Source organism: Lepidochelys kempii, chromosome 1, assembly GCF_965140265.1.
Source record: "Lepidochelys kempii isolate rLepKem1 chromosome 1, rLepKem1.hap2, whole genome shotgun sequence".
Classification (NCBI taxonomy): domain Eukaryota; kingdom Metazoa; phylum Chordata; order Testudines; family Cheloniidae; genus Lepidochelys; species Lepidochelys kempii.
In genome coordinates, this window is record NC_133256.1 from 313096751 (window position 1) to 313121419 (window position 24669).

The 24669-nt window shown below is 42.0% G+C and overlaps 1 protein-coding gene across 2 annotated transcripts in view; it reads right to left on the reverse strand.

Moving 5' to 3' along the window:
* TRABD (TraB domain containing) overlaps positions 1 to 24669 on the reverse strand; it is a 49907-nt gene that overhangs the window by 21004 nt on the left and 4234 nt on the right. For both annotated transcript variants that reach the window (XM_073328291.1, XM_073328290.1), the window contains exons 2-6: positions 10434 to 10495; positions 7734 to 7812; positions 7068 to 7234; positions 4550 to 4690; positions 539 to 649 (exon numbers count right to left, since the gene is read on the reverse strand). In XM_073328291.1, coding sequence (XP_073184392.1) covers positions 539 to 649; positions 4550 to 4690; positions 7068 to 7234; positions 7734 to 7812; positions 10434 to 10495 — 560 coding nt within the window. The remainder of the gene's footprint in view (positions 1 to 538; positions 650 to 4549; positions 4691 to 7067; positions 7235 to 7733; positions 7813 to 10433; positions 10496 to 24669) is intronic.

Below are 24669 nucleotides of genomic sequence, written 5' to 3' on the forward strand. Positions count from 1 at the left end.
CAGCTGGAAGGGGAGGAGAGGTCTAGTCAGACAGGTGGGTGTGTTTGCAATACCCATGCAAATCCTTTTGACTCCAGACAAAGGCATTGGAACAGGGTTCCACCCGCAAGGAGTTCGTTGAAGGACCAGTGCCAAAACTGGGAGAAAAGCTGTGTGTGAAATGTTTAGCAACCCCTCTCTCTCAGCTGGAGTCCTACTGTGATTTCATTATCCCCCAGCAAAAACAGAGATGTAAGAACTGAATATCACTATTTCTAGGGAGAAGACAAAAGCCGTTAAAAAAAAAAAGCCAAATTTTTTTGTAAAGTCTTTATGGAACCATCTTTATATACACATCAGAAAGGAGCAGACACCACCATTTTCCCTTCTTCTTTGTAGTTCACCTTTAAGGAAAAGATCTTTAGTTCTCTGGCCTCACCATGTATAAGGCAGGGATCAGAAAAGAGCACTCTAGCCAAACAAGTGCCTTTATTTAGTTTGACTGAGGTACAAGAGACCAATATTTTTACCTTAGAAACAACCAACTTCCAGCCCCTACCTCTTTGAAAGCCTCCCTGAATTCCCCTCCTGGGGCCATTCCCAGCTGTTCTGTGATGTGAGCAGAGACCTTCAGCAGAAGCATTTGCATCAGTCCTGACATAACTCCATTCTACCAGAAAAGGGAAAAAACTATTAAACAGGAAGTATCAAACTGTATGGATTATTGGGAAGTACACGCAGACATTGTGCCATTGACAATCACTGAGAACCATCAACCATTCTGATGAAGAAACATTGTAGCCGTCCTCTGGAGCTGATTTAGGGCTGAACACCATTCTCATTATTTCAGCTTTCATCATTTATATGCGGGATCATCCTTAAAAATGCTCTTTGAGCAAACAATCTGGTGTGTAATCAAATAAATAATTAAATAAATCAGTCTTGTTTCAGCCCCCCCTGCCCAAGGTGAGAAGAAAGCATCTGTCCATGTGAACTGTAAGAGTAGCTCATACCACACATTTGTAATTGAATGAATTAGAACAAACACTGCATTCTCCTCCGAATACAAGTAACACAGAACATGACCATATTTGCTCTGCATTTGTCCTGCTAGAGGGATAGTGGAGTGGGCTACATCTAGCAATCTAACCATGAAACAGCTAGATTCTTCAAACAGCGCTGAACTCTGGCTGAGTCCAATCAGACCTTCCTCTTTCTAATCTAGATAAGCTGAGCACCAGGTAGTTTCCTGTTCATGGACTTGCAGATGAGATCTTAAATAAAAACCCTGAGCTTGATCCACTCTGTGGGCATAAGAAGGGATGCAACTTAGGGGGCTGGCAACTGTAGCACTGCCAGTTTCCGTGAAGGGAAGACAACTTTAAACTCGACCTGGGGCTGCAGAATAAGGGAGGAAGGGTAGTGAAAATGAGTGTTCATTCACAGAACAAAGGACAAATGCTTCCACAAATTCAGGAGAGGTCCCCAGCAAGAGAATAAAAAACCAAAAAAAAAACCAAACAAACAAACCGGATGTACTTGAGGATAAACTAGACAATAAATACAAGCCCCCATCCTTAGGCTATATTTGAGTAATCTCTCAGCAGCATTTTACTCACATAATTGTTTGTGCATTTTCATTTAAGACTTTAAATCTCTTTGTCTGGACTTGTGCTGCTATCACCTATTATTTTCTTGAGTCTGAGCAAATAGGACAGGCACTGCGTTTTGGGCAGATTAAGAACATGATTGACTGAAATACACTGCAGTTATGTCCTTCTGCTACAAAGCAGGATGGAGTGTTTCCATCACTGTTCAAAAAGAAAACCCAGAACACAAGCGAGAATTAATTACATCTGTCCTAAAGAAGCAAACCGCAGCAAGTGATCTCAGCAGGAATCCAGCCTCAGCCGCTTTAGTTAAAAAAAATTAAAAAACCTCTTATTTTGCTGGGGATCTCTCCTGAATTTGTGGACGCATTTGTCCCATGCGTTCTATGAACGAACACTCGTTTTCACCACCCGCCCTCTTCCCTCCCACTCTCCTTGCTGGCCTGATGACTTCTCACTCCTGGTGCACTTCACTTGGTAGTTCCCGGTGACCTGGCCTGGCCTCACAACACCACCTCCCCAGCCACCTCCCTGTGGCCAATTTCTAGCTTGAGGAAGCAAATGGGCACCTGGCATAAGGGAGGGTGGGTCATTTCAGCCATAAGGTGTGGGGTGGGAGGGAGGAGAGAGGGAGGGAGAAATCAGGATGAGAGGCGAGGTAGCTCTTGGTTATAGGGTTTAGCAGTTTGGAATTTGCTCTTTTCCAAGAGTCCCGAACTGCCCACTTTTCAGAAACCCTCCCTTCTCCCCAGTACAGCACTCCCTGTCAGTCACTGATTGCTAAAGAACCCTGGGATGATGACTGGGTGGCTTTGACTCTTTGACTGAAATCAAGGCAAAGTTCTGCTGTTTAGGTTGAGCTTTGCTTTGTATTTTGCGTCTCCACTGCAAATCAAAACTCAGGATGTGAACCAACAAGAACTGAAACTGGAAAAGAGGCCTCAAAAATCCCTGCTAACTAATCCGGGGCGTTTCACACTGCTCTAACACATCATGCTGTCACAAACAGGGAGCAGGTTGCTGAGAACAGCCAGTTATGCTGTAGAGTAGGTGGGAAACCATCAAAAGCACAGATGACAGTTAGGGGGCGAGCTCTTATTGAGAGTCAGTGGGACTTGGGTGTCTTTGAAAATATCCAACCAAGGCAGGCTTGATTACTATTGGGAATTGGTAAGATGCACAGTGTTTCTACATATACAAAGGACCCTCATCCACAGGCAACTTTATTTATTGACCTTATATTTTGAAATGGTCATTCAAAGAACAGCACAAGAATTATAATAATTTAAAGTGAACAAGGTCCAATATCGTGTTACTCGCACTGCCCCTAGTGGCACAAAAGGAGAGTCATCCCAAGTCCTGGCAGGAATTGCTGACTACACGACACTACAGAGCTGCCATCATGAGCTTTCATAAGTCTCCTATTTAGGAAAAAATATAAAAGGTCCAACAATGATTTAAAATTAGTTTTCTATAAGATTTTCATTGGTCTTTTCCTCTAACAAAGTTGCAAGGCAAAAAACTACTGCATTCATATTTAGATATAATAAGCAAAGAGTAATATTTTGTTCCTATTTTAATTGTTTAGAAACTTTGATGATGATCCCTTGATTGCACAGAGGCTGTGTAATTTTAGTCATTGCTTAAAGAAAACCTTACAAAAAAATGTAACATTTAAATATGTTGCAATATCCTGGTCTTTGAGACTACATAAATACAAAACAGGAAGGACTAGTTATTGCTCTAGCAACAGGAGTCAGAAAGAGACCATACACACACAGAAAATTACTAACTTCTTATTCACATGTGATTTCAGATTGGCAACAAGTGTTCTTGTTTTGGGACCAAGCCTGTAAATACCAACTCACAAGCAGTCCCACTGATGTCAATACTACCTACTTATGCCGAAGGTTCAGGATAAAATCAAAATATCTGCAGTAGATTATGAACCTGTCCTTTTAACTTGATTATTTAAGACACCATTGATTGGTGACCCAATGCTTGTAGTCTGTTCAAGTTATGATAAATATACCATTTAATCAACTTTTATTTGTTGCCCCACTGAGTAATTTTTACTTCATTAAACACAAATACAATTCACTGTTTGATAAAGATAAAAAAGGGCTGAATTTATATTTGCATACACACTCACACATTAACAACCAGCCAGTTGGATAGGACCTGAACGTAATCCACTGACAACCCATCCATGATATAACACAAATAGCAAATACTAACATGATGTAGAATGGAATTAATAATGAAGGGGAAAAGCAACCAAATCTACCACTCAGAAACTATATACCCAGAACACACAGATATACAAGATGTCTGGCTAAAATTCCAGAAAATAGTGTCAAAAGAACATTAAGGTTGCAAAGTTAATCTCCAGTCCTGCAACAGGCTCCATATGGTGAAACCCAGGCAGAGCCCTGCTGACATCAAAGGGGCTCCTTGTACAAATCCAACTATAGAATCAAGGCGGTAAGCACTGAAAAGCCAGGAATTGCCGAAACCAAGGCTTAACAAACAACCTTAACTCTGAGGGTTTGTCTACACAGTGAAGTTAATACAAAATAAGCTAGGTTGTGAATTGAAAGCGCAATAGCTATTCTGCACTAGCTCCCCATGTAGACACTCTTATTTAGCACTAAGGCTATGCCTACACAGCCCCACACTTCGGGTTAGGGGAGCATGAACTGTAGCCCTAACAGTGCTTTTGTGCAGTTTAGCTTAATCCACTTCAAGAGTGCCCATATGGGGAGCTAGTGCAGAGTACCTATTCCATAACAGCTATTCCAGGCTATTTCCCCACATAGACAAGCCCTGACCATTGCAGCTATGCTCACACTAGGGCTGAAGTGCTAGTAGGCGTGGTAGAAGTTGGTAGCAGCCATGTTTCCGTTTGCTGAACTACCTTTTAGCACAGATAGATTTAATTTTCACTAAGGTAATCATACCTGCTTTATGGCTTGCTGAAGTTTCTCCAGATTGATTTCTTTGGCTTCCTTTAGCAATGTCTTTTCATCCATCTTTAACATAGAAACTCTGTATTGGCAGAGCTCAACCACAACCACATCGGGCTGCACCTCCTGTATTGTCTGAAAAAGATGAATTTATTTACATAAACGTGGACAAGATGGAGAGCTACTGCAGCAAATATTGATTTTTTTATGAGAGCTATTTGTAAGGTATGGGGCTTAATAGGAATCCATTCCAAAAAATCATTTTCAATTAACACGGCAATGAAAAATAAACTGCTTCAGGCCATTGATATTGCTCTGAGTTATCACGTGCTTTTAGCACCTGCCAACCATCTGGGGACAGGAACATGGAGTAACAATTGCGCTGGAAAAAAATCTGATTTTAACATATTCCCTGCATGTTAGCAAAGTTCATTTTAAACGGTACTTTATGACCTTCTGCATCACAAACCTAGTTGGGACAGGCCTTTCCATCAGCAAGGACTAAATGAAGAGCCCAAAGTGCTGGAGGGACTGATTCTAGCACAGATTTCCTCCTGCTCAGCTTCCAGTGCCAAGCAGGGCGGCGGGGCCAATCTATATTGCAAAGTTTGCATGGGACATGGAGCTCTGCTAGCTCTTCAGACCTGTCCTGATTCAGTTATTTCTGCCCCAAAGTTTGAGAAACAATCCCAGTTTTTACAGGCCTGTTCCACTTCCCACAGTCCTAGCACGTAGAGCAATTAAAAGTTCCTTCCAGCTTCCATTCTCAGCATGATCCCAAATGACTATGCGATAACATATGATCATGTGTTAGCATCACAAAAGTGTTACAGTTTCCTGGAATGACTATCATTAAATTATCAATAGGAGAGAATGCAAGCCCTGAAGCCAGCTACCTGTACTATACCTGCATCTGGCCTAAAAATATACAATTAGGTGCTTTTATGCCAATTACTGATAACATTTGGGACTTGCTAGCAGTTCACTTTAATCAAATTATTGTTTATACACTATGGCTTACAACTTCGTACCATAATCCTGTAGACCCAACAAGCTAACCTTAGGGAAGGAGTCTAGGAAAGCACAGGGCTGAGTCAAGAGACTTAGATTCTATTCTCAGTTCAGCCACGTACTTGTGATATGGTGATTAATTACCCTTCCACAGCAGTATTGAATCATTGACCCAGGTACTATAAAGTGTGCCATACTTTGGAGGAGATGTAAAACCAAGGTCTCAACCATGTATGAATACAACAGCACTCGTGGCACTTTGCACAAGATTAGAGCTGTGACGTCTTTGCTCTCTACACAACTTTAAGAATATGAGGAAAAAAACACAGACACAGTTGGGTTCCAAATAACTGATTTGAGGGACGGTATACAAAAATACAAGGCCTAGCTACATAAATACACTGTTGCTCTGTTAGGATCTAGTGGCTTCTGCAATAGAAGACAGGGATGTCTATTAGAAGCTACTTAAAGGGATGCTACCCAATCCTATACACTACCATGCATGTTAGTTGCAAAGTCATGGCTGAATCATGCAGTTATATTCTGCTACCCTAACCCCGAAATGCCCTGACACTATAGCAAAATTCTAATTATTATGAAAACAAGTTAGTTTCTTGTTAACTTTCCAGGATGTCATAAATATAAAGGGAAGGGTAAACACATTTAAAAGCCCTCCTGGCCAGAGGAAAAATCCTCTCACCTGTAAAGGGTTAAGAAGCTAGGATAACCTCGCTGGCACCTGACCAAAATGACCAATGAGGAGACAAGATACTTTCAAAAGCTGGGGGGAGGGAAAAACAAAGGGTCTGTCTGTGTGATGCTTTTGCCAGGGACAGAACAGGAATGGAGTCTTAGAACTTAGTAAGTAATGTAGCTAGATATGCGTTAGATTATGATTTCTTTAAATGGCTCAGAAATTAAGCTGTGCTGAATAGAATGGATATTCCTGTCTGTGTGTCTTTTTTGTAATTTAAGGTTTTGCCTAGAGGGATTCTCTATGTTTTGAATCTAATTACCCTGTAAGGTATTTACCATCCTGATTTTACAGAGGTGATTCTTTTTATTGTTACTTCTTTTTTACTGTTACTTCTATTAAAATTCTTCTTTTCAAGAACTGAATGCTTTTTTTCCCAGTGTTCTGAAGATCCAAGGGTTTGGGTCTGTGGTCACCTATGGAAATTGGTGAGGATTTTTACCAAACCTTCCCCAGGAAGTGGGGTCCAAGGGTTGGGAGGATTTTTGGGGGAAAAAGAAGTTTCCAAACAACACGTTCCTAATAAAATAAACCCAGATAAACGTTTGGTGGTGGCAGTGGAAGCCCAAGGGCAAAGGGTAAAATAGTTTTATACCTTGGGGAAGTTTTAACCTAAGCTGGTAAAAGTAAGCTTAGGAGGTTTTCATGCAGGTCCCCACATCTCTACCCTAGAGTTCAGAGTGGGGAAGGTACCCTGACACAGGCATATAATAAAATGTTACTGAATGGCTCCACCTGCATGCTTACCTTCACTACATCTCTTTTGCTGCTGTCACTGAAGTGGGCAGTACCAACCACGAACACCTTAGACCCTTCCTCAGTCACGAGTTCGGTCACAGTGCTTGGTAGATTAGGCTTTTTCTGTCTCTTCTTCATCTTCATGTCCAGGAGAATTTTAAATGCATCTGCATCAGCTACAAATTTTATTAAAATATGCACGTCTATAAAAAAAGTTTATTTTGGCCATTGCAACACGATAACATTGCATCAGTAACAATGACAAAACGTCCTCATGACCTAGTGCAACATCACTGTCATTGTAGTGCCATGATACAGAATCCAATATGTACATACCCAAGTATTGCCTAGAGAGAAGGACCCGGCTTAAACACAAGCTGGGTATAACTATGATCTCAACAACAGAACATATTTACTTTAGTTTTAAAATATGGGAGTAGATAAAACCCTAGACTAATATGCCCTTTTTTCATCATTGCTGTTTTCAGATTTGGCCTTTACAGTAGAGCTTTGGCAGAAATGATGAAATTCCCCCACTTACATGTCTACCTTTTTTACACAGGGTCATTAGCTCCTTTTTAGACTAGTCACCACATTCTTGCTAGTAGTGCAAACATTTAGCTTTACATTCTACAGTTATGACATGTCTTTTTTCCTGATCAAACTAATACATACAAATATTTGGTGATGCGTCTGAAGTTTCCTTTTGGTCATCTTCCGGTGCATCGGAGGAGGACATTGGATCTGCAGCAGCCTGCATGAAATAAGAATTCAAAGGACAATGGGAGTTATAATGAAATGGTTTATACTCCTCTCTCCTTGTTAGTCTGGTTAGTTTTAATCCATGTATAATATTTAAACAACTAAATTAGTTAGACAGTGACAGAGAGCAAAATCTGATTTTTTCAACAGCTCTTTTGTAAGCTGGAAATTTATGATACAGAAAAATATATTCAAAAGGCATTTAAAATCTTTTGAAAGAGATAGTATTTATAACTAATACAGAGCTCACACAATCTGATGAAACATTCTAATCGAGCAGACTACTCTCTAAAATATTATAGAGAAGAATCATGTGTGTTTTAGAATCATCTGTGCACAGATGATTCTAAAAGCATTGCTACTTATGGAAAACGTATTTCACAGCTTTTTAACTTGTGTACCACTGGAAGTCTAAGAAGAGTGCAAATCAGATATCACAAACTATCTACATTCTTTCAAAAGGGTCTGTTATGTATTATGCCATTTTAAGTTATATGAGAGAAAGAGAGAGAGAGACTCTGACTGACTCTGACTACAAAATAAGGCCTGATCCTGCAAACACTTATTCACAAGCTACTTCCCACACATGAATAGTTCAAGTAAATGCACACATGTAAGTCTTTGAAGGATTGAGGTCTATCCGACTTGATATCCAAATATTTACCTCAAAAATTTTACAACTTGAGATATCTGAAGCAGCTCTTTGACTAGCAAAATCCCTTCAATTCCTAGTTAACATATAAGCTTTAACATCATACAACTACAGACAATGCAGACTTGGAGCACTCCCTGTAATTCAGCCTGCAGTATTTTGGGACTGACCAAATCTCCAATCAAGTCAGAGAAATATAATTAATGCCAAAAGATACTACAAACAAAGTAAAGCCCAACTACGAGCTATGTTTAGGCAAGGGCATTATTTCAAATTATTTCTGGTAATTGTTGGGAGGATCTGGAATTCTTCATCAGCACATTCTCAAGCCAGTGACTGGATGTGGCTCAATAATTATTCAGAGTTCCTTTCAAATGAAGCACCGGTAATGAATCAACACCTACCAATATTTACTTGGTAAACAATGTAATTTCCAAAGGATGTACATTTCCTATTTTTAAACCTTCAAGTTTGTTAGTTTCTTCCTACAAAAGATGTAACAATGCCTCATAGGAGGAAACTTTTCACTACATCTACCTTATTCTTTCATACCACAATATTTCTGCTTTCAGAAATTCTAGCACAGTTTACATTTATCATGTTTGCCATCCAAGGTAAAAACAATTACAAACTTGGGTACTTAAATATCCAAACCCATATTTAAAAACCTGAACACAGACAACTTAGGTGCTTCAGTACAAATATAGCTACACCCTTTATGCATCCAAGTTTGAAAGTTTGGACCAAGATGAACAACCCAACAAACACATACCACAGTAAATTATGTATTTGGTGACTGCAAGTTCATCTTATATGGCAGTTTCAACAGCATCTACCCCATCACAGATCCCATTTAATTCATATTTTTACCTAGAGGTGCCTTTTTGGGGGCACTTTAATTGAAAGTAAGGACAGACAAAACATATCTGATGCTTGAAAGCTTTACACTACTTTTAGCAAGGAAGTTTTACTTCTCAAATCCTTGGGGCGTTTCATTAGTCTAGTCAGTAATTCTCAGTTGTTAAATACTAGGGGTGAAATCCCGCTCCTAGTGAAGTCAATGGGATTTTTGCCATTGACTGTGATGCAGCAAGGCTCTCAACCCCAGCCAGTAGCAATCAAACTCCCAACCTGTTTCTGACTTCAGCTCTGGAGTACCCAATCTAAGTAATTCAAGGCAGTGCACCACATACCTGTTCTGCAGTAAAAGAATATTTATAGACAAGATACAATCATCAATATAATCAAGTACCCACTCAGCCTCTGAGTACCCATTCTTTGAGCCTTTCAGAGTAAGCAACTCTATTCAAACATTAATAATATTTCATATTATATTTTTCAAATATGTGGCATAGAAAACCCCCTTAAATTCTGCCATTTGTAATGGCTTTATCAATATAATGAGGGTGAATCGGAGGTGGGGGTAAATACTATTTGCCAGATGAAACAGTGTCTTAATTTTATGATTATTACACACACACGTACACATACACGTCTTCCATAGCAAAATATTTCAGGAACATGGGAAAGTGAGTTGAAAGAGAAGAAGGGAAACAGAAGGAATTCAAGGGTGGAAAAAGGCATCTAGGCCACAATTCAGCAAGGTACTTAAGGTGCCTACAACGGGACTACTCGCATGCTTGAAGTTACTCCTACTATTTTACCATGAGCCCTTGAAGTCAGGTAATTAGGTAAGAATCTCAGCTTTTACTTAAAAATAAAAGGGTACACTTCTACCCCTCCCGGTTGCAAAGAAAAGCCTGAAAATAAACCCTAGGGGTCCCAAATCTGGACAGCAAACCACCACCACCCACGGTTTAATTATTTTTAAGCCAATCCCATGATTTTTGAATGCTTGGCGCTGGTAATAGTGGGCATGTGCTTAAGTACCTTGCTGACTCTGGGCCTTGTCAAGTGCTTTCTATCATCACTACTGGGGAAGAGGTTATTCCAAACCTTACCTCGGGCTGTTGCTCCTCCTGCATTACTGAAGTGTAGTTTAATTTCACTAATCTGAAGAGGCCTGTAAAAAAAATAAAAGGTGGGTGGGGGAAAATAAAAGGTTATGGGTTGTAACTAGCAAAGGTCAGAGCATTTATGAAAAAATGAAGAAAAATACTGAAAAGTATAGGCATTTCCATCCCCCACCTTCTCCAGATAAACAGAAAAGATAATAGAAGCAACCTAGAGATATATAGTACAAACTTGTTTATGGAAAACATTTTAGAGACAGCAAAAACATCTGGATCAACGGGAGTTGGAAATAATGGGGATTTGGAGTTTACTAGCCCAGCTACCCAGTGTTCTGCAATGTACAGGGTTATATCAATTTCTGCAGATCAGCTACACACAAAAGGAAATACAAGGGAGGGTGTCGGGGAAGAAGAGAGAGTTCTTGGTAATAGGAAAAGTGTTGTTCCATTGCATGTGGTTCTCTATCTTTTTCCTGAGATGACCCATATCACAACAGAAAAAAAAGTTTATGCACCCTCTCCTTTATTTTGGCGACGACTCAGCCACCTGGCTAAAGAACAGGAAGGTGCTCACAAACCCCACACCCTGGACCCATTTAGCGGACTCTCACACCCCAGGCTGAGAACCCAGGCATTAGTTTTTGCCTCCCATAACGAACATTTATATTGGTGTCATGCATCACACAAAACTTTATGAACCAAGAGGCCTGACTCTCAGTAGCCCTAAGGCCCCTTTACACACCTCTCTGTCTGGAAAAAGAGGCCTTAGTGGAACTTAAAAATCAGGCTGTTTGGAGGCTATGGTGACCAGATGCCCTGATTGTATAGGGGCAGTCCCTATATTTGGGGCTTTTTCTTATATAGGTGCCTATCCCCCCCCGCCCCCATTTTTCACACTTGCTATCTGGTCACTCTATTAGAGGCTGCTGAGATAAGTTTGCCTAATTCATCCCACTCTTGTTTTCAAGCTGCATTCTTCCACGCTGCAGCATATACCTGGAATACCTTCTTTCTCCCTGGACCCAATCATGCAAGGTTGGTAAAAAGGGACTTCAGTTATAGTCTAGGGCAGGGGCTCCCAAACTGTGGTACGCGTACCCCTGGGCGTATGAGAGATGTCTCTGGAGGGTGCGTGGGAGAAAATATGTAACGGTCACTTATTTATTATTTATTGCATTTTCATAATAGGCTACTCAGACAAAGCTTTAAAACTCTGTGGGAATTTGTTATATAAAATATGGTATTTACTTCAAGATGTACCAATGAGAACAGGTACACACAGACACTGATGTACAGAGCCCTCACCTCCAAACACTGTACAGCATGGGTTCAGTTGCCCAACAACTGTCCAGTCTAACTGAGCTCAGAACTTGGGGGGAGAGCGGGAGGGAGGAGGAGGAAAGAGGGGTTTTGTATATGTCACATTCTAACTATATCTGTAGGTAACAGTGAAATATGGACAGATGGCTAAAGACAACGTTAAGAAGAACATACACACACACACCAGCGATGAGAGGGGTAGGGGTACGCAGGCAGCTGGTAGATCTGGAATGCTGTGTGCAATAAGAAAAGTTGTGAACCTCTAGTCCAGGGCATGCAGCAGATTGTAAGAACTATTGAACTAAATGACTATTCCTTCCTTATGCAAACTTCTTCCACAGATTGTTAAACCACCAAAACAAATGTTAATACAATAAAGAAATAATGAGCATGCAGGGATTTGGAATCAGAGTCTTCTGTAACCTGGTTCATGGAGATAATATTGTTCAGACACCACACTTAGAATGCGAGCTTTTTGGATCAGGGACCAGGTTTTATTTCGTGCTCTGTACAGCACGTAGCGCATTGACGACATCTAATAAAATCAGGCATGACTTCACCCTCCATCAAGTCAGTCTACCTGAGCAGATCATGGAAGACACTCACCCAAGATTATCTTCTTTTTTGCACACTGGGATGTAAGAGACACAAAGACTGTACATACTCCTTCACCTCTATTGCAGTACATTAAAAAAGGATAGCATTTTAGTCTTTTGTTGCAGGCTAGACTTCTAGTTTTCATTAAAATGGATTTTTATTGCTTTCCGGCTGCCACTTAAAGTTGGATATTAGAAGAAAAAAATATCCAACAGGGCAGCAAGAAGCATCAGCATGTAGCTCAGACAGCTGCCCATATGAATAGACCTGCCTTAATGATTCACACGATAAGGTTGTCTAGTGCTACTGGTCACCCAGAAAACTGGAGAGGGGCATGGGGAGAACAACTGCAGTTCAGGCAACAAGACAAATTACAACGAGACCTAAAAGCCTGACTCTGCAGACTCTTTGTAGGCAGAATTCCCCATGAAGTCAGAGGAATGCTATGCAGAGAGCAGCTACAGATCAGGCTCTGAGCCTGTGGGGCAAACTACATTAACAAAACAAAAATTACTTACAAAGACTCCAAGGGATTAAGTTCCTGATGATTTGTCCATATGCAGACAAGAGTTGTACGTATGCAACATAACTGCTAACATTCTTTCAAGAAGAATTATTTTTCTTACCATGTGCAGTTAAGAACAAAACCCCCACAACTCCACCTGCTTTTTCTTTTTAAAAAAACATATGCAAAACTTAAGGTAAAGGGATGGGTGTAGCTGAAGTGCTATTTTAACTTACACCTGTCTTTTATGCCTCAGTAGCATTGTACATAAACATAATGAAAGGGAGTTCCTGCTCCAAATAGCTTGCATGCTAAACAGACAATGCAGACAAGCATAACTCCAAATTAGCTGTGCCTCAGTTACTGACCTATTCCTTTGTACTAGGTCAACTTGGCACTTGATTTTCTCATTTATGTACAAATACCCAGAGTTTTTCCAGCATCCGCATACACCTGAGCTCTAGAGGCAAACTGAAAGGTTTGGTAAGTTTGAACACATGCCTTTTACCTACAGTTGGGAGTTAAAGAGTAAATTAGAAGCTCCATTTAAAAAGCAAACTCTTATACATAGGCTTGGAAGGATTAGGTTTTTATCAGTAAGTATCACTGTATACACAAAAAACAATGAAAACCTATTTCCACCAATAATAATTGAAATTTATGGACAGACAAAGTAAGAAAAATGCTGCTTGAGAACTAGACTTTGATTTAAAGATATTTACTCTGTATATTTTGACATGTGATGTTGACAATTTGTGTTTTAGCAATTATGAAGCTTTAGGTTTTTGAATCTCAATATCTATTGAGATTCATTGTCAGACCCCCTCCCATTGTCTGACACACACCCACACCCATAATTTTGCACAACGGTGAAAATTTAAATTGATAAAAATTGAAAAAATGCTTAAAAATAAAACACTGAGATTACCTGTTGAAATTATTAAAAATAAAATAAAATTGAGTTCTGCCAAGCCACGTTATACAGAAGCATCAAGTGATTCTAAATCATCACGCAGATAAAATTTAAAACGACCATCTCCAATTCTCACCAAATTGTGAATGCCACTATGCACAATTAACAGAAAAATCTTCTCTGAACTTCACCTTGTTAATTCTAGCCTCAACAGCATCCTTGGTCTGTCCTGTCTATTTGGAATGTAAGCTCTTTGGGGCAACCACTGTCTCTCACTGTGTGTATCATGCCCATCAAAATGGGGCGCCAATCTCAGCTGGAGTCCTCTAGGCAGTACTGCAATACAAATAATGATATGCGGCACAGTAAAGCTGAGGTTGATCAACACTTTCCATTTTAAGATTCTGTTTTCAGTTGCTTATAACTTTGCCAAAGTTAATTGTTTGGGCTGAAATTTACCATGCTGGCTGTCCACAATTTTTTTTGTGAGGAGATGGAAGGAGGAAGATTTCAGACAATGGTTCAACCACTTCCAAAAACAAAACCAGAGAAAAATATATTGTTTTTCCCATGTTAAAAAATTCTTACAACGGTACTGTTAAGAAGCTTTAGCACTCCCATGCTTGGGATCATGGACTTGTACTATGGCAACACCCTTGCCAAATTTCTAGGATGTGCTTTTTGCAATCTTACTGAAAATCTGTTCAAATTTGTCCACGTTCAGAGCCTCTGAAAAAAAAAAAAATCTCAGTTTGCACATGCTCATTAGAGACTTGAGAGTTTGGCCTGAAGTTCTACAAAGATTCCATCTGTACTGAAAAGTATATGCTCTGTCCCCACACAGCTCCTATGGTCTGACCACATTTCACATGCACCATCCCATTGACTCAGAGTACTCCACCCCGAGGTTGCAGGAACCAAGCAGGACTTTTCTTGCAACTGCTCTTTTCACCGGCCAGCGACTGCTGCAGCACCAAGCAGAAGAACTGAGAGTAGGGAGACTTGTCTCTCAAGTGCTCACAATACTCCTGTGATGGGTCCCCCCTCCCCTTCGGGATGCTGCCTGGAACTGGGGTACCATTGACGCCGCCTGACCCACCAACCTGTATTGCTGCTATTTGCTGTATTGCTGCGGCAAGCCAGTCCAGCCTTCCCCCAGGCTTCAGACTGCACTTTACCAGCACACATACAGGTAGGGACACACCCAGCTGCAGCTACACACACAGATGCTGAGATCAGCTCTGCATGGGAAGGCTCAGCTAAGGAACTGCCCAGTATTCAAGTTCACATCCCCTCTGGAGTGTAAACCCAAAATTATACTGTCTTGAACTGCATAGAGAACTGTACAGCATAAGCTCATGAAATTCACCCTCTCCCTCAATGTGGAGGGGAATATACACAGCTTTCTGCCCCAACATATGATTTCAACACACACTGGTTTTAGACAAAACAAAAACAAGTTTATTAACTACAAAGGACAGATTTTAAGTGATAATAAGGGATAGCAAACAGATCAAAGCAGATTACCTAGCAAATAAAACAAATATACTAAAGAAACTGGTTATAAGTAACAAATTCTCACCCTAAATGTTTTTTTAGGCAGATTGCAGAGATTCTTGAAGACAAGCTGCATTGCTTGCAGCTTAAAACTCCAGATATTTCTTTCACAAGACAGACAACACTCTCACCTGGGCTCAGCCCTTCCCCGCAGTCCAGTCTTTTTGTTCTCAGGTGTTTCCAGCAGTCCTTTTTCTTAGGCAGGGAGTCAATGAAGAACGAACCACAATGATGTCACTCCCCTGCCTTAAATAGTTTTTGCATATGGCGGGAATCCTGTGTCTCCCAGTTTGATTCCCACCCCCCGTATTATCATGGAGTCCAGTACCAGCCAACTTGGTCACATGTCACTGCAGCCATAACTCAGAGGCTGTTTGCAGCATCCCCAGGAAGGCTTCCCGGTGGGAGATTAGCATCTTCTAAGACCTATTGTTTTCCCTAATGGCCCTTCAAAACCAGCCATCTAGACTGATTGCAGTCTGCCTAGTGGGCATTCTCCAGGTGTAATCACATTTGTAATAGATGTATAGACAATATTTTTTATGTCTGAAGTTAGGAAAAGAGACATGCATACAAATAGGACAATCATATTCAGTAAATTATAACCTTTCCAATGATATCTCATATGCCTTATCTTGCATAAAATACATCATATAGTTATGCCATAATCATATCATAACAATATCACTATGAAGAATACATGGGTATAATGCCACAACTCCCATTACTGGAGCCCAGGCAGCAAGGGGAAGAATGAGGGAATTGCTTGAGTGGCAAGGAGCTGGGCTTGGGGAAGGGCAAGTAGGGAGACTGGGATGAGGAATCAAAAAGAGTTGGGAAGGGGAACTAGGTCAAGGAGCCAAGAGGGGAATGTGAGGGAGGTGAGACTGGTAAAAACTGGAGGGGCCAAGGGCTGAAGGGTCTGTAACCACTAGAGAACACTCTCCTCCATAGCCTGGAATGGAACACAACATTCCCTAGTCCAGGGGTTCTCAAACTTTTGTCCTGGTGACCTCTTTCACACAGCAAGCCTCTGAATGCAACCCCCCCCCCCTTATGAATTAAAAACACTTTTAAAATATATTTAGCACCATTATAAATGCTGGATGCAAAGCGGGGTTTGGGGTGGAGGCTGAGAGCTCACAACCCCCCATGTAATAACCTTGTGACCCCCTGAGGGGCCCGAGCCCAAGTTTGAGAACCCCTGCCCTAGTCTCAACACTCCTATGCTGTCAGCAAATAGCTGTGAACCCCCCTGGCAAAGTGCATGCCTCATCCCCTCCTCTCTGCTGGCTGGCCTACACAGAAGATAACCTATCAGTGCTATAAATTACTCATTTAGCCCAAGTGGCAGAGGTTTGTGCTCTGGATCTAAAGGTTCCAACTCTGCTGGTGACCCACATTGGAGTCAATATGGTTCCACATAAGGATATTTGTTTTTTTCAGTTTGCTTTTTAAACACGCCCCCCAACCACCCACACACAAAATGATATTGCAAAACCCAGCCCTCAGAAATTAGGACATGGCAGCATGAAGGTTGTCTGTGCAACCTTAATTCAGCCCACTCGTTCATAGAATCATAGGGTTAGAAGGGACCACAAGGGTCAGCTAGTCCAGTGGTTTTCCAACTTTTTTTCTGGGGACACAGTTGAAGAAAACTGTTGATGCCCACAACCCAAAGAAGCTGGGGATGAGGGGTTTGGGGAGGGCTCAGGGCTGGGGCAGAAGGTTGTGGTGCAGGGGTGAGGGCTGCGGGGTGGGGCCAGGAATGAGGGGTTCAGGGTGTGGGAGGGGGCTCTGGGCTGGGGCAAGGGGTCAGGGCTCTGGGTGCAAGCTCTGGGGTGGGGCCAGGGATGAGGGGTTTGGTGTGCAGGGGGGCTCAGGGCTGAGATGGGGGGCTCAGTACTGTGACAGGGGGTTGGGGTGTGGGAGGGGGTTGGGGCTCTGGGTTTGGGGGGCTCACGGCTGGGACAAGGGGTGCAGGCTCTGGGGTGAGGCCAGGGATGAGGGGTTTGGGCTGCAGGACAGTGCTCTGGATTGGGGGGGCTCAGGGCTGGGGATGAGGGGTTTGGGGTGCAGGAAGGGGTTCTGGGTTTGGGGAGGCTCAGGGCTGGGAATTGGGGCCTGGGCTTACCTCCGGTGGCTCCCGGTCAGCGGCGCAGCCGTGGCGCAGAGGCAGACTTCCTGCCTGTCCTAGCACCACGGACTGCGCTGTGCCCTGGAAGCAGCCAGCAGCAGGTCCGGCTCCTAGGCAGAGGTGTGCAAGCGGCTCCGCGTGGCTCTCACCTGCAGGCACCACTCCCTCTCCACGCAGCTCCCATTACCACTTCCACGGTGCAGCGCGGTGTCAGAACAGGTAGGCACTAGTCTGCCTTAGCTGGGCAGTACCACCAACAGGACTTTTAACATCCCAGTCAGCAGTGCTAACCAGAGCCACCAGAGTCCCTGGGTGCTGAGCAAGGTGACCCAGTGCCTTACATGCCATGACCCAAACTTTGAAAAACACTGATCTAGTCTAACCCTCATCCAAGATGCAGGATTTGGTGCATCTAAACCATTGAAGACAGATGGCAATCCAGCCTCCTTTTGAAAATCTCCAGCGAAGTAGCTTCCACAACCTCCGGAGGCATCTGATCCATTGTCCTACTGTTCTTACAGTTAGGAAGTTTTGCCTGAGATTTAATCTAAATCTACTTTGCTATCATTTCAACCCACTGCCTCTTCTCCTGCCCTCTGTAGCAAAAGAGAACAACTCTTCTCCATCTTTTTATGGCAGGCTTTCAAGTATCTGAAGACCGTTATTATATTCCCCCTTAATCGCCTCTTTTCCAAATTAAACATATTCAGTTCCTTCAGCCTTTGCTCATATGGCTTGATTCCATCCCTTTGATCATCTGTGTCACTTGCCTCTGGATCCTTTTCAGTTACTCTGCATCCTTTTTATACATTGGTGACCAAAACTAGACACAGTACTCCAGCTGGGGCCTAAACAGCGCCGAGTAGAGCGGTACTATCATCTCCTATGACTTGCATGCTATGCCTCTGTTAATGCCTTTGCCTTTTTGCAACAGCATCACATTGCTGACTCATGTTGAAGTTGTGATCCACCACAACTCTCAGATCCTTCTCAGCAGTGCTGCTGCCAAGCCAGTTTTCCCCCATTCATGTAATTAAAGATCATCATACTGCACAAGATCCCATATTGTTTTTTTCTACAGCACCCCTGTGTAAACCAATGGGCCAACTGACCAGCTAGCGCATCATAAAGCATTCTCAGCTGCCCGATTTCAGTCCTTTTAATTCAGGGCTCAAATTTTATTCCTCCAAAATAAGACAGCTTAACTTAAGTTTGAGTTATAAACCTGTCCTGGGGTCTCCTGAAGGAGCCCAACTACTCCAAGCAGGTCTGACTCTTCAGGCCTTCTGCTTCAGCTTTCCTCCAACAAACTGGTTTCCAACCTTCCTGGTCTGCTCCCTGCAGGACTGTACTCCCAGGCCATCTATCTGGCAGTTAAGGAGGGCCTCTCTACTTCCTTTGTATATCTAGCCTGTGCCCTGAAATCAGGCTGTCCTTTATATCCCAGCAGCCTGGCTCTGAGACACAGTCTTAAGTCCTGTTTCAGAGTAACAGCTGTGTTAGTCTGTATTCGCAAAAAGAAAAGGAGTACTTGTGGCACCTTAGAGGCTAACCAATTTATTTGAGCATAAGCTTTCGTGAGCTACAGCTCACTTCATCGGATGCATCTGAGGAAGTGAACTGTAGCTCACGAAAGCTTATGCTCAAATAAATTGGTTAGCCTCTAAGGTGCCACAAGTACTCCTAGTCTTAAGTCCTGTAATCACAGGACTTATTTCCTTCAGCTGGGAAGGTGGGCTGACCTGACACAGGATGCATCTGAGCACCGACACCCTTACCACATCAGCTCACCCTATGACAACTGCCTCGTACAGTTGCAGTATCGAGAATGGAACATGCTCTGGGGATGAGTTGGGGTTGTATAGCGAAGGAGGCTGTTGTCTGTAGGACTCCTGCCTCATTTGTTGAAAAAGTCAGAAGGTTTGCAGTAAAGAAGCCCGGGGACTGCAGGAACTGAAAGGATGGTCTCATAATAATGTCAGTTAGATGCTGCACTGGAAAACTGGATTCTATCTGTGCCTCTGCCACAGAGTTTTCAGTGTGATGCTGGGCAAGCCATTTAACCAAACTTTTCCCAGGTGGCCACTAATTGTGCGTTCCTCATTTTCTGGATTTCCATCTTGACACCCCTGGGGTCTGATTTACAGAAGTGCTGAGTGCTCACATCTGCAACTGAAGTCAATGGGAAATGCGCACATAACAAATAAATAAAGTGCTATAAAACATTATATGTTCTTTGAAAACTCAGGCCCATATCATCTCAAATTAGGTACCCAAAATTAGTGGACACTTCTGACATTAATGCTTTTGTGCCTCAGTTCCCCATGTGTAAAATGGGAATACTACCACTGTAGCTCCCCAGGTGTCGTGAAGAGAAATCCATTAATGTTTGTGAAGCACTTAGATGCTACAGGGATGAATGCCATACAAAAGCGCACGTGAGGAAATGAATAATTCTCTTATCAGAGCAGTGTTTGAATAGTGTGTGGTAAATAAGACTGGGCCACAGTTTGAGCAATGAGGAAAAAACAAAAGATTGAACAGCTGCTTGTTCAGTAAGCATCATCTATCCCTTGCACTGAATAAGGCATGGGCCTCTAGAAAAATAATAATAGTATGTGATCATGTAATTAACGCCTGTATCAGAATGTATATGCACAAAGAGACTGAATTAAGGTTACATGGGCAACCTTAATTCAGGCTTTTGCTAACTTTTCAGTGCTTGACTTTTCAATTTTAACATTCTTATAGTGTAGTTTCTTTTTGTATGTAATACAAGTAACATATACAACCACATAATACTAGGGAATCTCAAGAAATTACCCAACTCCTGTTCACGGGTCTCAGCACTGCAACAAAAGAAGACTGATATTTCAAAGTTATGCAAAGCCTTCCACAAGGTCAAAGACCCCAGAGTCCGTGCAGCCTATAGCAGGAGTGAGACTGGGACATTTCCTGAAACACAGCAGTGTTGCCTAGTGGAGAGAGCATTGGATTAGGACTCAGGAGACCTGGGTTCTTTTCCTGGCTCTGCCACTGGCCTGCTGGATGACCTCGGGCAAGTCACTTTACCTCCCTGTGCCTCAGCTGCACAATCTGTAAAATGGGGAAACTGATGAAAGTTCCCTCATGAAAAGCACTGCATAAAATCTAAGTGGTGGTATTATTATCATCACCATCCTCCTCCTCCTCCTCCTGCTGCTGCTGCTGCAGCAAGACAGCTTGGGTGGGCAGCCATCTTCACTTACACCGACATTTCCTGGATTGGGGAGAAGAGACTGCAATATCCTCCCCTAAAAGAATTTTTTTTGGGAGGGGCGGGGAGGCGCGGAGCCGGGGGAAAGGTTGACTACCCAGATTTACTTGAAGATCTTTGAAGGAAGGGACATGCTTTTCCAGTAATTCCTATCCTGCACAAAATGAAATGAATAAATAAAGGATATAGTGAAAAAGCAGATTTCCCCAAAGTAAAGCCTGGCACTGTATCACACCAGGCCTTGTATTCTCCTAGCAGCCTCGTCAATGATGGGTATTCCAAGGTCAATTCAGGAAGGCATCCAGCATGTTTAGCCAACGTATGATCCGTAACACCACCTCTGCCTTGGACACTGCAGGTACACTGATGGCGGGGAAAAAGGAATCAGCGAGAGTAAGAGTGTCAGAATGCTTGCTGTCTCCTTGGGTGGACTCTATTAGTAAACTATTGGTTGCAGATAAAGAGTTTTTTTCCTAGCATATGGTGTCTTAGTTCACCACACTGTTTCAGTTCTTGTTGTATAATTAGGTACCTGAAACTGTCCCTGATCTCTTATTCTCCCCACTGCAAACAGAGGATAAACACACAGTCATCAGACACATGAATGCAGGGTTCAGACAGGACTTTAAACTGAAAGACACTAAAAACAAGTTACCATCAAAGAGTCATTCCTCACCTCCTCTGTTGTTACTATCACTTTGTAGGAACATATTTCAAGCATAGCATAAGAAGAAAGGACTTTCAGGCAGATCAGTAGAAATTGCACACGCGCGCACACACACACACGGATTGAATTTGGCCCTATATCTTTGTCTGAACGCACCTGAATATTAAAGAACTTGTTCCGTTCAGACAGTGAATTGGAGTCAATCAACAAAATGCTTTTTTAAAATTCTCTCCCTTTCTATTAATGATATGATGTGGTCAACTACTTTTTTGAAACCAGGTTTTTTTAAGCCAATACAGTATTTATTCTTCATTATTATCTCTGCAGAAACTTGAAAAATAGCATTTGTTTCACCCAACATTTTATTATCATCTCCATTAAGGAAATACAGTATATTTTTCTCTGTTTCTAGAACTGCTCTGTGTTTATTACAGTCTATGCACAAACATCATTGGTATAACTGGTCAGAAACAGCGGGAAGGAACTTGCTACAACTTGTTTTAATTTTTCATTGAAACAAACTTTCAACAACTTTTTATAAACATGCCTAATTGTCTGCAATGTCTATATAAGGTACTCATATGGCCCACCATTACCATAGTATCTGAGCGTCTCACAAACTTTAATGTATTTATCGTCATAAACTCTGAGGTAGGGAAGCAAGATTAATTGCATTTTACAGATGGAAAACTGAGGCACTGAGAGCCCAAGGGCCAGATTTTTAAATATATTTAGGCACCTGATGGGATTTTCAAAAGCACCTAGGTGCCAACTTCTATTGAAATTTCCAATCCCTTTTATTTGTGTAGAGCAAATTTGGTGCCAACAACCCTTCAGTCTGAAGTCCTCTTTACCCACAAACAGGGATAGCACACGTCTTTGTTAGCCGTGCATATTTCCCCATGCTGACGTGCCAATATGCCTCAGCCCTGCTCTTTTGGGATCAGTGCTAGGGAGTAGGGAATGCAAGAACAATCATACTGGGTCAGACCAATGGTCCATCTAGCCCAGTATCCTGTCTTCGGACAGAGCCAGGTGCTTCAGAGGAAAGACGATCCACCTTGATGCATATTCAGTCCCTGGCCTCTCTGCCAAGACTGCCAATTAGTGCAAACTGCCATATGAACATTCATTCTATGGACACTAGACTGAGACCACTAAAGTACTTCACTTAGATCACAGAACAGCCACGAAATGTAACAATGGTCATTAATGACCAGGGCTGGATTCAAACCAGCAACCACATGTAAAAGGCTCTATACTCCATTAGCAAACCCTGAGCCATCTTGTCCCATGATACTTCAATATTCTTGGACAGAACACAATTTATCTGTTTGTTTTCAATGAAAAAGCATAAGTAAAATCTCACTCAAGTCTACATACATTAAAAATCTATTGCATTCCTTTTGTATACTAAAACTGTAATTTTGTCAGAGATAGCTTTTTGAGTTTGTCAGGGTACAGCCAGCTTATTGTGAATCCATTTGCTTATGTAATACGCTGGATAAGTATGTCCCATCCCACTCTAACAAGATCCTACTACTACTCCTCACTAACCAAATAACTCTTTTTTGCATAAGTGGTAGGTGCAAACCTGTGTTTTGGAGCTGAAGATACAGGGTTCTGTCATGACTCATACTTATCACTCATCTATTGCTCCCTTTTGTGTATCTATGATCCCCTTCCCCAACCTAATATTTTACCCAGTATGAAAGTTTAGCCAGCCAACTGGTATGTTCCTATGTCTCTTTTTACTTTTATCACAAAAAAACAGAACGGTACGAAGGATTTAAGGCTGATACAATTTAAATGCTTATAAATAAAATCTTACAATATTTACAGACAAGTCATCTTCATTTCCAAGTAGTATCTCTTTCCTATTTACATACTACAAATATCCAACATGACACATCAGCTGAAATCTGGTGCCCAATGATGCAACAAACACAAATTTAGGAATTTGAACCGGTTTCAAAACCGGTTTCAGAGTAACAGCCGTGTTAGTCTGTATTCGCAAAAAGAAAAGAAGTACTTGTGGCACCTTAGAGACTCAGCTTATGCTCAAATAAATTGGTTAGTCTCTAAGGTGCCACAAGTACTCCTTTTCTTTTTGGTTTCAAAACCATCACCAAGGTGACCTATTCTATCTATGTTTTGCACATTTCACCAGCACCACCCACACCTCTGAGACTTAGCAGGAGCAACTAGCTCTGACCACAGTCGATTGCAGATCATGGTTCTGCCTTCTTGTGTGTCAGGGAATACTTGTATCAACATATTTCAGCAGCTGAATTTAAAGTGACTCTACAACCCTGAGAAGAGACAGGTTGCCAGATTTGGAAAGAGGTGATAAAGAGGCAGAAGTAGTACAGTCCACGTCTGGTCATCTGTTGAAGAATCACATTAGCTCAGGGACTAAGTGCCTGCCTAAAGTCCATGGTAAAGATATGACTTTACAGAGAAGAACCCGTTTTAACTGGAGCTAATATTCTAGACTTCTCACAATCTAGATTCAGGCCATGACATGGGACCGAAACTGCTTTCGTGGCACTGATGGAGGATTGCCTGCTGTCGATGGATAGAGGATAGGCATTTATTCTCATCCTCCCGAATCACTCTTCAGCATTCGACACCGCTGACCATGAGATTCTGCTGTCTCACCTAAGAGAGGTAGCAGGGGTCCAGGGTATTGTGCTAAGATGGTTTGAGTCCTTCCTGGAGAGATGCATCCAATGAATAGTGATGGGAAATTGCACCTCTACCACTAGACCCTCACTACATTGCACACACACTTCTCCCTCCTGGAGAAAGGATGACAGAACAAGCCACATGTGATAGATATTAGTCACATACCGTAATGCACTACTGGAAAGAGCTCAGTTATTAAGGTGATAAGCATGGTATAAGAACCTACAGCCTCCTCAGAGCTCTATATGCTAAGTGCTAGTAACCTCTGGCCTGTGGACATTTTATGGGACTAGAAATTAATTATTTGTGTTTGTTATAAAATATGAAATATGTAACTGATGAGTGGAACTGGAGAAAGTGTCAGGGTCTAGGAGGAACCTAGCTGAGTTGGGTACCAAGGACGCAGGAATGCATGTGGATTCCACTCTCCAGGCTGCTAGTTCTCAAATTCTGTAGCCCCAGCAGAGCTATGACTTTTTTGTGTCTTCAGCTTTCCTTGGAAAGAATTCTGCCATGAAGTATGTGTGTAGTATTTTATATTCATAGAATCATAGAAGATTAGGGTTGGAAGAGATCTCTGCAGT